This window comes from Diabrotica virgifera, chromosome 3 (genome assembly GCF_917563875.1).
Source record: "Diabrotica virgifera virgifera chromosome 3, PGI_DIABVI_V3a".
NCBI classification, from domain to species: Eukaryota; Metazoa; Arthropoda; class Insecta; order Coleoptera; family Chrysomelidae; genus Diabrotica; species Diabrotica virgifera.
The window spans coordinates 18,897,090-18,914,988 of record NC_065445.1 but is presented as its reverse complement, the minus strand read 5'-3'; the positions used below and the strand labels follow the sequence as shown (position 1 = coordinate 18,914,988).

Below are 17,899 nucleotides of genomic sequence, written 5' to 3'. Positions count from 1 at the left end.
AATGTTAATAAAAACTTTCAATTGAAAACCAAAAGGAAATAAGATTCCCATTTGTAAATGTTATGTTTAAGAATAATAAGAAATAGCAAATATTAAGCATTGATTGCCTTTTAAATAAAATAAAAAATATTTTGATTATAATTGTAACCCATATGTGTATTTTTTTTTACTCTTTTCTTTTCTATCCCGATTAGGAACCATTAAGAAATATTTAGAAGCCACGAAAGTAAGTAATTAATTTATAATTCGCCCTGAGATTGAAAACATATTGATATGTGATCTGGTTAATTAATTGGATTAGTATTAATACATTGATTAAATTAAGTGACATATAAGAATATTATCTCATATCAATAATCAAGATCACATCAATATATATATATATATATATATATATATATATATATATATATATATATATATATATATATATATAGATTCGGGTTAGAACGTCCTGCGATGTTGTCCGATGCCCAATTGCCATCGCGTCCTATCATTACAATCGTCCTGTGTCAATCCTCGTTCGCTCATTGACCTTCGAACTCCTTCCATCCACGATTTCTTTGATCTTCCTCGTTTCCTGTGTTCCGATGGTATCCATTTTGCTACTTTCTTTGGTAGTCTTTCTTCTGGCATTCTTTGAACATGCCCATACCATATAAGTTGTTTTCTATCTATGCAGTCGGTCACAGTTTCTTTTAGACCCATTTCTTCCTTAATTGTGTTGTTTCGAACCCTATCAAGTTTCGTTTTTCTAGCTGCTCTTCTTAGTGCATCCATTTCTGTGGCTTCTATTTTCCTTACCTGATGTTCTTTCAGACGCCAAGTTTCAGATCCGTACAGCAGCGTGCTTTTTATCATTGTGGTGGTTAAGGTTGGTAAAGAGTCTTGGAGACGAGATGGGTTGTCGAAACCCAGATTGTATTAAAACTCTAAGCAATGCCCACTGTCTCCTGACGAATAAGTCAGGATGTTCTAGGAATACAAATCAGCTCTGCCAAAAAATCCTACTCTCACGTCCTCAAAGACACAAATGTGTCGCGTAACCACTGGGTACATGGCGCACAGTGGGTGTGCGTTATGTAACAGATGAGAGGGGGTGAAACGCGAGTCTCCGGCGCCTGAAAACTGGAACTGCTCGACTATGGGAATAAACCCAGACAGAAAATTCTGGTCCTCCAGGTTCGGGGTTGTGACGATGGGATTGCTCCTCATCTCACGTCAAAAGACAAATGCAAAAAAGCCCAAGGGTAGCCTCGGAAAAACAGGTATCTTAAATCTTTGTACAAATTAATAGATTTGAGTTATAGTAAAATTATTTCCACATTATTAAATAAACTTCACTTTTGTTACAGGAGGTATTCTAGTGGGTCCTAAGAAATATTACTGCCATCCGTGCTATAAGTATATTGGACTGGAATATTACAACTTCCAATCAAGATCCGATGACGTCTATATATTAGGAGTAATGAGATCTGGTTAGTATCAATTACTACTTACATAATAATATATTAGGGGAGTGCAATTAGAACGAAAAGATACAATGTTATTCGGAAAAAATCAAACAAGGTTATATTTTTCTAAAACTTTTTTTGTTAGTTTCTAAATATGTTAAAGTAAAAAGTTCTACTCACAAATTTCGCCGCTAATTGTTTATTAATTGTTTAAACAATAACAATTGATTTGTATAAATGGACCGCGTTATGTAATAGCGAATTAAGCGCCAAAATGTAGTTTTGAGATAAATCGGTTTAAAGATTTTAAATTTGTTTTTGGTACTATTTCTAAAATATAGTACTGACATGTTTCATATTTAATATATTAATGCAAATGTAAATAGACTTTTACATGCGTTTAAAATTTTTTAAAAATAATTTATATTTTAAAAGTTATTCGATCAAATGTCGCTTAATTCGTTAATGATTTTTTAAGATATGCATGAGTTAAGATCCGAATACCGGATTAAGAGACATATTTGGCGCTTAATCTGATGTTACCTTACAAAGGATGTCTTTTAATTCAATATCTTTAACGTTAGTAAATATGTTATGTTTTGTAATAAAGAATTAACCGACTATCCGTGGCGCTTGATTCGTTATTACACTTACAAAGATGCGGATTTTTGTTTATGACAATGGATTATGTACCATTATTGGCGTTTAGTTCAATATTACAAATCCTAGTGTGGGATTTTTTTTAAGAAAATAAAAAATGTCGCTTAATACAGGCATTTAAGAACAGCTTTTTTTTATTTTTTTACAAAAAACATATTTTTATACATAGATTTGCACCCTAGCTGCAAGATGGCACTATTATCTCGATTTTGGACTTTTGGCGGTTAATCCGTTATTACATAACGCGGTCCAAATAATGTTAAGAATATGGGTGAATTCAACATTTTATTTTGATAAAAAATGTTTTTATTTTAGTTTTGATTATTCTGAACCCGAATCTGACATTACAATTTGCAAATTCAAAATGGCGGATTCAAAATGGGGGATTTTTTCCTAAAAATCCTTAAAAAGCAGTTGTAAAATCCGAATTTTTTTACAAAACGTGTTTGTTCACATATATGTGGATATTTTTGAGAGGTTGCTGAACCTGAATCAAATTTTGATAATTTAAATTATAAAATGGCAGATCCAAAATGGCGGATAACTTAAAAAATAGTTGTAAAATTATAATTTCTTTACAAAATAAATTTATTTCTACATATATTTATTTTTGAGAGCTTTGATAAACCTAACTTAAATGTTAACATTATAAACTATAAAATGGCGGATCCAAAATGCGGATTTTCTAAAAAGAACATAAAAAAGAACATTTTTCTAAAACATTTATTGTCTTTATTTTTAACAGGTTGTTGAATCTGAATTAAAGATTAAAAATTTAAATTTCAAAATGGCGGATCCAAAATGGCGGATATTTAAATGAAAAACAAGTAGAATCCAATCAAACAAATATGGAATTTCATTCTTAAAAAAAAGATAAACAAATAATTTTCACAATAATATTAAAAATTAAAATGTATTAGAAAGAAAGAACAAATTATTCAAAATCTATCTCTTCAATATTCAAAAAATTGTTGCAATGGGATCATAAATAAAAAAGTTATTCTTAGTAAAAAGCTCTGCATATTCTAAGACTTTAAATGCAATCATAAAATATCATTTGTTATCAATTTTGTACAAGATATGTCAATAAATAAAAATTTCAGTTAGTAGTAAAATACCTATATGTTTCATAATACTGAGAATTATTATTATGGAAAGTTGTTCAGAATTAAAAACGATGTGTCAATTTGCAATTACACTCTTCTAATCGAAATATTGTGAACTATAAAGGTACATATTTATTGCGCGAAATATAATTTTTTGACATAAATACCTCGTATAATATTGATAAAATATAATATTTTATATTTGCATAATAAGTGTTAGACCATGCACAGCTATTTATGACGAATAACTTTCTTCATAAAATTAATAATAAATCACTTATCATAAATAATAAGTGAAAATTTAATGATGTTGGGTATAATTAATTTGAAACAATATTTAAAAAAAAAACAAATTTTCAATTAGAAGGATATAATTACATATTGGAACATAGTTTTTAATTCTAAACAACTTTTCTTTATAAAAATTTTCGATATTGTGAAATATAAAGGTACTTTACTCTTGAGTGAAATTCATATTTTTTGATATACCTCGTACACAATTAACAAAATTTGATATTTGATGGTTGCATCTTATGTTATATATGATGCAGAGTATTTTATAAAGAATAACTTTTTTTTTCGTAAAAATGATATTAAAAAATTTATCAATAGGTTCCAAGTTACGCAGACATACTGTATAAGAGCTAAAAAAAAATTTTTTTGTTGAACATTTATTATTGTTGAAGCTTATTATTAAATATATTTTAGGTAAGTTTTACAGAAAAAAGTTTTGATCACTGTGTATATACATTTTTTCAGCTGGTAATTTTCGGTTTTTGTATTACATTTTTGTTATCTTTCTTAGTTTTCTCAAAAAGAAATTGTTTATTTCATTTTTAAACTAAAATTATTCAGTGTTTTTAAAGATTAAATCCTAAGCTTTAAAAAAATATCAAAAAAATTGTATTAGATTTATTCAAACTGGAGTAATACCGTCTTAAAATGGTGGAAATTCTGTAAAACTACGAAGTTTTCAAAAATTACATTTTTTGAGACGACGTATTATTTGAATTAAATTTTTGAGATTTTTTTGAATAAAACATCGTTTAGTAAGATAATTGAGAGGTAAGTTGTGCAAATTTGAGAGTTTTATAAGTAAAACTGTATTAGTTACACATTTTTAAATTATTTTTAAACAAAATTCATGTAAGGCTCAATTTCCGCCCACAGCGTACTTATGTCCATACATTTTATTTCTTTTTATTACAACCATAAGATAGCTTATTTAATCTTCTTACATGTCCAATTTGTAAAATTTCTTTTGATCCATTAGTTAAAGAATTACATTAAAAAAACTCAACCGTGCACTTCTTCCAACGGTAGTTTACAGTGCGCCAATGTGTGTGAGAAGGGTGACTTTAGCGTTATAAATAAAAAATTACAGAAGCTAGAGATTTAATTTTAGAAAAATCTTTATATAAGGTTTTTTTTGTAAAATTTTCTGAATTTTTCAATGGTCAAGTCTGTTTTTGTCTAAAAGTTATATTTTCAGAGTTATTTAAAAAAACATCTAACTTCGCCGCTGTTCATTTGTTTAATTAAAAATGAAGCACCCACTTCTCGAGTAGAACTTTTTGATATGTTGTTTATTAATCATTTCTTAATGAAATTACAAAAAGTTTAATCTTGTTTGATTTTTTCCGACGTGAAAATCTAAATGCACTCCCCTATATAGTTTATCCTGAAGTTTTCTTGATAATAGTTTTAAAAGTAAATTTTATTTAACGATTAATTATTTTATCGACAAATGCTTTCTATGAAATAGCTTCCAAGGCTTCATCAGATGCTTACGAAATAGATTATTCCTTTCATACATACATCAAAGATACAGAAAGCTTTTTTGGAAAATTTATTTGAAACAAAAATCCTTTAGGGCAAAGGGTAGGAAACAATAATTATTAAATTTAAATTGATTTCGTTTATGGACCGCAGAGTAGTTGGCTCCTTTGTAAACTGCCACTTATGGGTGTTGAAATTATAAAATATGCAGATACGCCTTTATGTCCCTTGATTTGAATTTGTACACAGTAAAGTTTACTTTAAGCACTGACAAAAATCATGAGTTGACAATGACAAGTGTGACCTTGCGGAAATGTCAAAACAATGGTGTTCCTCAGTTCCTCAAAAGAAAAATTATTCAATGCGGTGTCAAACCCGGAAAACCGCAGAAAACACATACAGGGTGATTGATTAGTAGGGTAAAGCTCAATAGCTCCGCTATAGTAATAAATAGCAATAAAAGTTAATGACAAAAATTTTAGCCACCTTTGAGCTTCACATTACAAAATTAGTTAGAATGTTACAAGGTGTTCGATAACACAGTGGCAGATCAAACTTATGTTTTTTTAAATTGAACACCCTAGATTTTATTTTAAATTCGAAATCCTGTTAACTTCTCCATCACAAAAATATAAAGGTTTGTTATGTTATACAGGGTATTTACAATGTTATAACCAATTTTATATGAAAATCGTAACAAGTTCAACTCCCTGTATAAATAAAAATAAGCAAAACAACAATGGTTTATTAATGCCATATTTTTTAACGTATTGTCAAAATTTTCAATAATGGTCGATATTGCCAATTTTCTTTATATCAAATACAGGGTGAGTCAAAACGCAAGTACATTATTTTCTCAGTAATTTTAAATGGAACACCCTTTATTTTATATCACTATTGAAAAGTACCATTACCGTTCTTTAATTTTTAGATAACATTCCCTATGTCTAAATTTATTAGTTTTCGAGATATTTGCATTTTTCAATAGACCAGTAGCGTGGCCAACCAAATCACCAGAATTTAATAAACTGGACTGATTTTTTGGGGTTGCGTTATTAATGAAGTTTATAAAATACCTCCAACAACAAGGGATGAGATGAAAAATAGAATACAAAGTGTATTTCGATGTGTTAATTTACAAATGTTCCGTAGAGTAAGTAGCTCATTCAATGATCGTTTTTAGGCGTACATAAATGTGTTAGGAGATAATTTTGAACACCTTATGTAATTAAATATTACAAATATTTTATTAAAAGAAACTTCTAATTTTTTCAAACATTTTTTTTGCAAAATGTATTACTGATAAATTATGTTTCGTTCTTTATTTGTTACATTGTTACATTTACATACAAAAGTAGTGTTTAATTGTCTTCACAAAATATTGTATTTTGTGTTTGTGTGTTTTTTTGTAAAATTTATTACTAATTTTCTTTGTTTATTTGTTGCATTTACATAAAAAGATAGTTTTTAATTGTTTCAAAAATGTTGCATGTAGTGGTTGTGTTTTTGTTTGTAAAATGTATTACTAATAAATTATTCTTATTTCTTTATTTGCTACAGTGCTACATTGATTACCGGATTGATAATCGGTAATCTTCAATTATTGTCAATTCAGTCATGGCTTACTTAAAATGGGTGAAGTCGAGTTCGCTCCGCTTCGTTCAGGTATATTTTAGAAGAGTACGAATTGGCTCCCGCATGAATGCGGGTAGGCTCTCATATAATCGCGGAAACATTAGACATTGTTGCCAAATCGTGTAATATGTATACTGCTTAGGAAATTTACAAAGTGATATAGACTTTTTATAGGAAAATTATACTTTTAGACAAATACTTTTAGAGTTTGTTTTAGTTCAACATTGGCATATGTGGCAATTTTAACACAAATTATCGGTGTCGGCCGGTATGCGCTCGACCGTTTTGCGCTCTTACCTGAAATCGGCCGGTTTGCGCTCTACACTCTAATACCCGAAAGTTAAGTTAGGACCGAAGGGTTAGGTCTTCCTCCTTTCCCATAGATATTTGTAGGAAGGTACCTGACTCTAACAAAAAGAGAAAATTTGAAAGAAGTGACAACGCTGGGTGATATTTTCGACATGTTTAGGTAAAATAAATTTTGTCTATGGGAGCCAATTCGGACTCTACCTTTTTTAGTTCAGGTAAAATTCTTACCATTGGGAGCGAACTCGACCCCGTCCCTTAAAATTTAGATAAATTTAAACACCTAAAATAATTTGCTCTGAAAAATGAAAATATCTCGAGAAGTAATAAATTTGGGCATAGGAAATATATAAAAATTAAAGTACGTTAATGTTACTTTTCAATAATGATATAAAATATAGGGTGTTCCATTTAACATTACTGAGAAAATAATGTACTTGCGTTTTGACTCACCCTGTATTTGATATAAAGAAAATTAGCAATATCAATAATTTTTACAAATTTTGACAATAAGTAAAAAAATATGGCATTAATAAACCGTTGCTGTTATTGTGCTTATTTTTATTTACACAAAGAGTTGAACTTGTTACGATTTTCATACAAAATTGGTTATAACTTTGTAAATACCCTGTATAACATTACAAACCTTTATATTTTTGTGATGGAGAAGTTAACAGGATTTTGAATATAAAATAAAATATAGGGTGTTCTATTAAAAAAAAAACATAAGTTAGGTCTGCCACTGTGTTATCGAACACCCTGTAACATTCTAACTAATTTTGTAATATGAAGCTTAAAGGTGGCTAAATTTTTTGTTGTTAACTTTTATTGCTATCTATTACTATAGCGGAGCTATTGAGCTTTACCCTACTAATCAATCACCCTGTATATAGCAACCGCAGAAATTGTAACTGTAACGTGTAACATGTAAATATTTAGCATATAGTTTTAGACTTTATTAGTAGTATTAATTGATTCATTTATAATTAAAGGTACAACTTTAGTGTCAGAACTGGCATACTTATTGGTTAATGATCTGAATTTTCAAAAAGCTGCTGGTGAAGATCTGCATGAAAGAGTTCCAAACTTAGAGTAAGTAATTTTAAGAAAACTTTTGTATTTTTTTCTTGAATAACCGAATACGAAAATAAAGAAGCAAATTTTGATTGCCTTTTATTAAGTTCTAAATTATCAAATGATATTTTGGAATTAACAATCAACAGATAGCCATATTTATTTACAAACTTTGTTGTGTAAGTATGTTGTATACAAATGTTGCTCCTCTTATTTCTAAATATTTTCTGGATTCTAATTGGTTATTGACAAAAGAATATGTGAAGATCTTCTACTATAAAGTATTTAAATTGTTTTTAATTTTCAGAGCCTATCTAGCGTCCAAAATATTTATTGGTCAGAAAGCAGTTTATGGAGTTGGTCTTTTAAAGTTTGACACAACCTCATTACTAAGGGACCACGTCAAAACGTTAGATGGAGAGGTAAATCAAAGATGCATACGTTCACATCTTCCCATAAGTCTGCTCTCTCCTCATATCTTTGATGTTGGTGCAAAGGTAGGTCCTGTTATAATCCTTTTAAATACGTTTAGATTTGAAATAGTGTCCCAACTCAAGATTCAGTGCACACCACGGGCTGTTCTGATAATTCCAAAAGGACGAAATTTATATAAACAGATGGTGGTGGTCTTCTTCTTCTTAAAGTTCCCTCTCCTATCGGAGGTTGGATATCATAATGGCTATGGTCACTTTGTTGGCTGCTGCTCTGAATAGTTGCAGTGAACTACAGTTAAACCATTCTCTACGGTTCCTCAGCCAGGAGATACGTCTTCTTCCTATGCTTCTTCTTCCTTGGATCCTGCCTTGCATAATTATTCTCAGCAACCCATATTTTTCTCCTCTGGTTATGTGACCCAAATATTCCAGTTTTCTAGTTTTTATACTTTTCATAATTTCTAACTCCTTATTTAAACGTCGTAGCACTTCAACATTGGTAATCCTTTGAACCCATTGAATTTTGAATATTCTTCTTTAACACCACATTTCGAACTCTTCTATTCTTCTTGTGTGTTGTCTCTTCAATGTCCAAGCTTCCATTCCGTATAGCAATATAGAAAATATGTAGCATCGTAGAGCCCTCAATCTGAGAGGCAACTGAAGGTCTTTGTTTGTAAGCAGTGTCTTCAATTTTATAAATGCTTTGAAAAATTTGCTTTGGTCATTTTTGGCATCAACCCAGGTTCCCAGATATTTGTATGTCTTAACTTTTTCTGTTTGGGTTTGCTCTATCATTAACCTTTCATTTCCGTGTTCTGTTTTTGAGACAATCATAAATTTAGTTTTTTCTTGTTAATTTTTAGTCCGTATCGAATGCAATAATCGTTAATTCTATTTAGAAATTCTTGTAGCGATTCCAGGGTGTCTGCTATTATAACGGTGTCATCAGCGAATCTTATGTTATTTACTATTCTTCCGTTTATAGAGATTCCATCACTTAGCTCCGCTATAACTTCCTGAAATATGGCTTCACTGTACAGGTTAAACAGTAGCGGCGACAGAACACAACCCTGTCTTACTCCTCTTTTTATATCAATATTCTCTGATTCTTTTTCTTCTATCTTTATGTTGGCGTTTTGATTTTAATACAGATTGATGATAATTCGTAAATCTCGTCTGTCTATATCTCTGTTTTTCAATAATTCTATTAGTTTTTCATGTCGGACCCAGTCGAACGCTTTTTCGAAGTCGATGAAACAGCAATAAATATCCAGGTTCATATCTAAGCACCTTTGAGAGAGGAGATTAAACGCAAACAATGCCTCTCTTGTTCCAAGTCCTTTGCGGAACCCAAATTGGATATCATCCATATCATATTCTAGTTTTCTGTATAATCTTCCATGAATCAATCACCTTTAGAAATATTTTGAGGGTATGGCTTATTAGTAATATTGTCCTATAGTCCGAACAATCTTTGGCGTATATTGTTTTTGGTATTGTTACAAAGGTGGACACCACCCACTTCTGAGGGAAAGTTTTAGAGTTTTATGTATACTACATTAAACAGATCCAGTAGTACCGGTAGAGTTTCATCGTCTAGACATTTCAGTAATTCCGCAGGTATTTCGTCTGGACCTACAGTTTTTCCGTTTTTTGCGTTTTCGGTGGTGGTCTATGAAACGAAATTAAATCTTAAACTGGTTTGCGTTACCGTGGGTTTGTTTTACCCACAAATTGAGTACTAGGAGTCAAACTCGTTTGATTTTTATCTAGATAAATTTACTCGTCCTGGAATGCCTATTGTAGATTCTCTTCTATCCAAGATGGCGGAAAGTAAAAATGTGCCGTCACCTCTTTCTATAGTAAAAGAGGTAGATTTTGAAGAGAATACATTTAAATGTTGTCAAACAAAGCCTAATAAAACACTCGTTTGTATAGTATGTGGAAATAGTTATCATATCTCATGTGCTGTGAAAAACAAAGTGAAATTCTTCAAGATAGGGGATTCGCGTGTAATCTGTTGCCAAAATAGTGATGGACAACCCATCGAATCATTTAGTGCCATAGCGATAGAAAATCAGTGGTTAAAAAGGCTGATAGCTGAAAAAGATGATAAGTACAATTTATTATTAGATAACAATAATCTATTAAAATCAAATAATGAACATTTGCTAGAAAAATTAAATTTATTGAAATCAGAAATAACCAGAACCAAAATCTCACAAAAACCCAACACAACTGCTAATGAGGGTTTAATAAAAACTCAAGGTAATGAAGATAAGACAGCCAGTGTCCAGTCAACGAATTATAAATACAAAACAAACAATGAAACTTACTCAAATAAAAATTTTAATGATAAAAACACCAAACATGTTGAAAGGAATTCTAATATACACGGCAATTCAAACATTACTACAAACGAATTAAATGCACAATTAATGGATATTCAAACCAAACAGACATGTGACTACATTACAAATTTAACTGTCGAAAATGAGGAAAGCACAAAAATGAATCTTAATCATATCACAATGGGGAGTTCAGAGAATAAAACGAACGATGAAGGATATCAGATTGTGACAAAAAGACGCAAGAAAATAATGGGAACTGGAATTGGTGATAAGGATTTCCATGGAAAATCCGAAAAACCAGACAAAAAATTGTGGCTATTCATCTCAAAAGTTCCGGATAGTGTAAATGCGGACCACATCAAGAGTTTCGTAATAACTAAGACAAACTGCGAGGATATACAAGTAAAATTGTTACCAACTGACCAGAAAAGAAGGGATAATCAATGTTTCATGATAGGTGTACTACCTGACTTAAGGGAAGAAATTTACAATCCTGCTTTTTGGCCGAAAAAAATTGGCATTGAACGATTTAACTATAGGTTAGGAAGAAGATTTTTAGATCGTGAGCATCACAATAGAGGTCTGTCAACTGGAGAAGATAGACCAGACTCTTTTTTAGTCAAGTAAATCCAAGAGAAAATAATATTGTAAATGTTACTTTATAGTTAGTATTTTAATGTATCTTGTACTGTGTTTGTACTATACCAAGTTGTGTTTTATAAATGTAAACTCATTTTTTAAAAACAATAAATTGTCTGTCTGTCTGTCTGTCTTCATGTCTTTACATTTTGTCCGTTTTGTCCGTTTGCCTTGAAAATTGTAGAAGGGTTGGATATAGGTTGTAACCAGAATTTGTTTTCCAGCGTAAGAAATCATGAGTTATCCAGTTCTTTGAATTTCTTTCTGCTTTTAATAGATATCGCGTCTTTATGCAAACTATTTTTAATAATTTTACTAATATGAAATAGTCTAAGATCCGAATATAGGTCGATCTGCTTGGCGGATGAAACATATTTTTTATTAAATATCATACATAGACAAATAGACCAGGAAGGATCTGTTTTTAGGTCGATGTGAGAGGTGGCATTCGGATTTTTGCGGATAAACTTAGGTGATAACTTTGTTAATAATAGGTTTGTTCTAGCATCAGTTTCAAACGGTTTGAAACCATCAGCGAATAGCGGACCAGCGCGAGTAAAGGGGATAGCACTGGTGACTGTATGATGTTCTCTCACTGACCAACTGTTTGCTGACGGTTTCTGACTAGTTTGACTTTATGCTAGTACAAACCTATTAATTGACTTATGTTCTTTCTCACATATGCCCGGAACATTAATAAAAAAAAATAAAATATTTAAACATTCCAAAAAATTTCGTTTTTTTTTACTTTCCTTGCTTATAACTTTAAAACGATTCATTTTGGAACAAAGTCGTATAGGAATAAAACAAAGATAATTACATTTTCTATCAGATACGATTGGTTAAAAATGTCTTAATTTAACACGCTTGCTGCAAAATAGCAATAAATATAAAATAAGGGGGCAAAACAAGCCTGTCCTTATTCAATGTTTTTCCATCACTTAGGTTATACTTGGAACCTTCCTAATTCGCTTAGAAAATTTTTGTAATGTGCTAAAACCGTCCACCAAATTTTATTAAAATTGACTTACTAGATTTTGCATAATAATTTTGCAATCTAAACTTTTTTACAAAAATTAAATTTTTTTAAAGTCTTGCACAACAAAAACTAGAATATACAAAGATTTCTCAATTTTTTTACATATAAAGAAGCACTCCACCTATCTAATGCACTTTACAGAATTGAAATCGGATTATTTAATCAGCCTCAGCAATGTTTTAAAGTTATAAACAATTATTTTTTGGCTTATTAACAAATTAGTGCTGTGTCCAGGAGAGGGTGCTAGGGGCTCCTTTATTTAGATGGACTTGCCCATTTTTTTATGTATTTTGACCCGTAGAACACGAATTTTTTGGGTAACAGTTGATCCGGATGTCGATAAGATTGTTATAAACAAAGAACTTGAGGAATTACATAACATCGATTTTTCTCAAAATAAAACATTTTTTTGTATATCTTGGGTAATTCTAAGCAAAAAATCTTCTTACAAGTTTTTTCGTAGGATGCATAATTTTAGAGATAAACGCGGTGAAACATTCAAAAAATCGAAAAATTGCAATTTTTGAACGAGAATAACTTTTGATTAAAAAATAAAATAGCAATTCTGCTGACAGCATTTGAAAGTTTAAGTCAAATTATACCGGTTTTAATGATTAGCATTGCTAAAAATTAATTTTTTTAGTATTAAACAAACCTATTTGTTTATAAGCCAAGAAATTGTTTATAATTTTAAAACATTGCCGAGGTCCCTTAAATAATCCGATTTTAATTGTGTAAAGTGTATTAGATAGGTAGAGCACCTCTTTATATGTAAAAAATGAGCCAACTTCTAAATGGTCTACTTTTTGTTTAGAAAGATTTTAAAAAATTTGAACTTTTTTAAAAACATTTGCATTGCAAATTTATTATGCAAAATCGGTTTTGCATAATGAATAGGTAATACCTTAAGACATTTTTGACCAGTCGTATATCATACAAAATTCAATTATCTTTATTTTATTTCTGTACGACTTTGTTCCAAAACGAACCGTTTTAAAGTTATAAGCAAAGAAAGCAGAAAAAAATCGACGATCGGGCATATTTGAGAAGGAGCATAATATAAGTCAATTATTATTACAGAAGGTGTCACCTCACTTTATCTGTAAAAATCCGAATGCCACCTCTCACATCCAAAAATACACGTTTTTTACAGATTAGTGCTGGTCTAAAATATTTCTAGCATGGGTTGCCTATCAAAATCGTGTCATAGCTATCCTTAAGGGAAGGCGTAGGGGTTGAAATCAATATTTCAAGCACATTTTTTTAAGTATGGTAGAATTATTTTATTTTTAAATTAAATAGGCATATTCAGTATAGTTCATAGATTATTCAAGAAAAATTCAAGGAAAAATATTGAAAAATAAGCCAACGGTGGCAAATGTTTGAAGACACCTTAAAATATAATGAATTATGCGGTGGACATCAGAACTCCTCATTAGATCATGGAAAACGAAAACTTCAAATATAACAGATTTTATTAGCATATGAGTTTTTCGAGGTAACATTGTCGAGTTTTTTAGTTTTATCGACTTTTGACTTTTTGATATCACTCAGAAGTCAAAACAACGAATTTTTTGCAAAAAGGGTGAAAATCAACATATTTCTTATTGTTAAACAAAAAATAAGCATAAAACAAAAAATATCTCGACAGCGTTGTCTCAAGGAATGTCTAAAGAAAATATATATAAAATTCCAGGTGGGTCGGTCAAGTAGTTTTTGAGTTACAATGTCTACAGCCTTTGATATATTGAGGAAAAAGCGTTTGTCAACAAGTATTGCCAACTTTTATTTTCAATTTCTGTTTTGTCTGTCAAATCGTAAAATGATGTACACCGGAATATATTTTTGAATCGCGGAGTAATTTACAAAAGTAAATGAGAACAGCTGTTGACCGTTATTCATTCCCTACCTTCAACTCACTTTGCAGCATCTTCGCGCCAGCGCGCTTGAGCGTAGTGTAATTACATCGCGATTCAAAAACATATTCCGGTCTGCATCACTATTTGACAGGCAAAAAAGAAATTGAAAATAAAAGTTGATAATACTTTAAACGCGTTTTTCTCATAACTGCTTTTTTCACAGCCTGTAGACATTGTAACTCAAAAGCTACTTGACCAACTCACCTGGAATTTTGTATATATTTTCTTTAGACATTCCTTGAGGTAACACTGTCGAGATATTTTTTGTTTTATGCTTATTTTTTGTTTAACAAGAATAAATATGTTGATTTTCACCCTTTTTTGCAAAAAAAAATCATTGTTTTGACTTCTGAGTGATATCAAAAACTGAAAAGTCGATAAAACTAAAAAACTCGAGAGTTTTACCTCGAAATAGTTGTCTATGTATGAAATTTAATAAAAAAAATGTTTGATCCGGCTAGCAGATGGGTACAGGTCGACCTATATTCGGATCCCGTACTAAAAGGAAGATTTGGTTTCAATTCAGAGCATACCACGGGCGGTTCTGAGGATTCCAAAACGATGAAATGTACGTAAACTGTCTTTCATTATTATTAACTTTCACTTTATTTTTTTTTTCTATAATGTTTATGTTGTACTTTTTAGGTTATCTATTGTGCAAGAAACCCAAAGGATGTAATAGTTTCAAACTACCACTTTTACCGGTTATTCCAAGAAGAACATTTTAACTCGTTTAAAGATTATTTTAGAATGTTCAAATCAAGTAAATGTAAGTATTTTTCAAAATATAAGTGTAAACAGTAATAAAGGGATATACCACATTCTAATTATTAGCAGTGCAAGTTAAAACGAAATAAAGAGATACCCCAGAAAACGAGGCATTTAAAAATCGAAAAATTACTGGGCGCTATTTTTTAACTAAAATATCTAGGGGTTAATAGAAAAGACATACCATCTCATGGTTATCGAAATGTTTACTTTTAATAACATATACCTAAGCAAAAAAGCGACTTTTTTTCATTTTTAATTGCAGTTTCAGTTTTTCATTTAAAATGTACCTAAATAATATATGCATTAATTAAGATTGTGGAAACTGTTAAAGTTAATAAACAAAAACAAAAGTCGCTGAGGCCGCCTGGTGAGGGGAACTTCTTTCAAGCTCATGAAACTGAAAACGGAACTTCAAAACGAAGCGCGCTTGAAAAACTGCAATATCTCGGGTTCTACGTAAAGTAGAGCCTTTTTATTTATTTGGGATAGCTCGTCCAAATAATAAGTTCTAACATATTTTCACCCTTATAAAACCACACCACCAACTCCTAAAAGTTTAGTTATAATTTTTTTGCATTTTTTTTTAGTTGTTCATTTTTTTAATATTTCTTTAATCCTCTTTTTTATTTAGTGGCATTCCTACCTTATTTTGAACATCTGAAAGAAGGCTGGGCGAGACGAAATAACCCAAACTTTATGTTTATATTTTACGAAGACCTAACGAGGGTATGTAAAGTGTTATATCATTATTCATAATCGTTTTTTTAAGAGTTTCATACATGAATATAGCAACGTCAATCTGTAGTTATTACATTCTCCTATATGCTTTTTTGGCATAAAGGAGAGCACTTGGATCTATCTCAAAGATAAGGTAATCGAGACTGCAAAAGACTGTGAGGCAGCGGTTTCCACTAGCCGTAAGGGATGGATATCCGATAATACGTGGACTGTGATTCAACGCAGAAAAGAACATAAAACTAGATGCGGAACAAACTATGAATACAGAGCGTTATCGAGAGAAATCAGAAAACAGTGCCGCAAAGATAAAGCTGATTACATCTCTCAAATATGTAGAGAGATAGAGGAACATGGCTGTCGAAATGAACCGAGGGACTTATTTCAGAAGATCAAACTCCTCACCAGAGAATTTAAACCTCAAACGTGATCTGTAATAGATAAGAAAGGTAATTTAAAAACCGATACTGATGAAATATTGGAAACATGGCGAAACTACTGTGGCGAGCTATATAAAAATAACGAGGTATCAGCAGAAAATCAGTGGCCTTCTGACTACCCTAGAGAACCTACTGTCTTATTCGCTGAAGTCAAAGATGCAATTAAATCACTAAAGAGAAATAAATCCCCTGGCATTGATTCAATACCATGTGAAATAATACAGTTACTAGGTGACAAAGGATTACATATCATCCATTCTATCTGTGTCGCTGTTTGAAATTCAGGAAAATGGCCATCTGATTGGTGTACCTCAATTTATATCCCACTACACAAAAAAAGGAACTACTACCAGATGTGAAAACTACCGCACACTGTCACTAATAACACATGCTAGTAAAATCTTGTTGCATATCATCAAAAACAGATTAAAACCTATCTACATTACCAAATACCTCAGGAACAAATCCTGAACCTGAGACAACTCATTGAAAAGTCTAGAGAATTCCAAGTACCTATCATTATATGCTTCGTTAACTACCAAAAGGCATTTGATTGTGTAAGCTAGATAAATCTGTCAATTTTAATAGAAATGGGCGCACCAATGCACCTGGTGACACTTATTAAAAATCTGTACCAGTCGACAGTACGACTAGATCAGAAGTTCTCAAACCAATTCAAGACCGAGAGAGGTGTTAAACAGCGTGTTGTCACCTGACTTATTTAACATTTATGGTAAACATGTCATGAGGATGGTTTTAGAAGCTTGGGCCGGTGGAGTAACAGTAGCTGGTAGGAAAATCTCCAATTTAAGATTTGCTGATGACACTACACTTATAGCAGCAAATGCGCAAGAAATGTTTGATCTTCTGCGAAGAGTTGAGTGCGAAAGCAATAAAGTTGGTCTGAAAATCAATAAAGCTAAGACAAAAATAATGGTGGTCGACAGATTTGACACTATTCAACTGACTAACATATTACAGGAATACCAGATAGTAAACACCTTTGTCTATCTCGGGTCTGGTATAACTCGATGGTAACTGTGAAGCAGAAGTTCGGAGACGTATTGGTATGGCAAAAAATGCGATGAGTCGCCTAACTAAAGTTTGGAAAGACAAATCTATCTCTCAAAATATGAAGATGAGACTGGTGAATGCCCTTGTATTCTCAATATTTCTATACGCTGCAGAGACTTGGACTCTTCGCGCATGCGAGCGCCAAAAAATTGATGCCTTTGAGATGTGGTGCTGGAGAAGAATGCTGCGCATACCTTGGACAGCTCATAGGACAAACGTTTCCATTCTAAACCAACTGAATATTAAAAAAAGGCTGTCCACAATATGTCTGCAACGAATTCTGCAATTCTTTGGTTCGCAGAGGTGACGACAGTTTGGAGAGATTAATTGTTTCTGGAAACGTTCAGCATTTCTGGAAACGAAATAAAGCACTCAGCTGGAAACTCATTCTGCGAAGCTCTTAGAGCAGCTGAAGATAGAGACCAATGGAGAAACATTATTAGGAGTTTTGGAAGAAATCACGATCCTCAGTAATGGGGA

The 17,899-nt window shown here is 31.3% G+C and overlaps 2 protein-coding genes across 2 annotated transcripts in view; one reads left to right on the top strand and one right to left on the bottom strand.

The window, feature by feature from the left end:
• Positions 1 to 17,899, bottom strand: part of LOC114328487 (harmonin) — a 286,928-nt gene that overhangs the window by 62,516 nt on the left and 206,513 nt on the right. The gene's annotated exons all lie outside the window — the stretch shown is intronic.
• The window catches only part of LOC114328521 (sulfotransferase 1E1), a 48,170-nt gene that overhangs the window by 27,034 nt on the left and 3,237 nt on the right, over positions 1 to 17,899 (top strand). Inside the window, exons 3-7 of the mRNA XM_028277390.2 lie at positions 1,356 to 1,478; positions 7,933 to 8,032; positions 8,322 to 8,511; positions 15,045 to 15,168; positions 15,802 to 15,896. Of these exons, the coding sequence (XP_028133191.1) occupies positions 1,356 to 1,478; positions 7,933 to 8,032; positions 8,322 to 8,511; positions 15,045 to 15,168; positions 15,802 to 15,896 (632 nt within the window). The remainder of the gene's footprint in view (positions 1 to 1,355; positions 1,479 to 7,932; positions 8,033 to 8,321; positions 8,512 to 15,044; positions 15,169 to 15,801; positions 15,897 to 17,899) is intronic.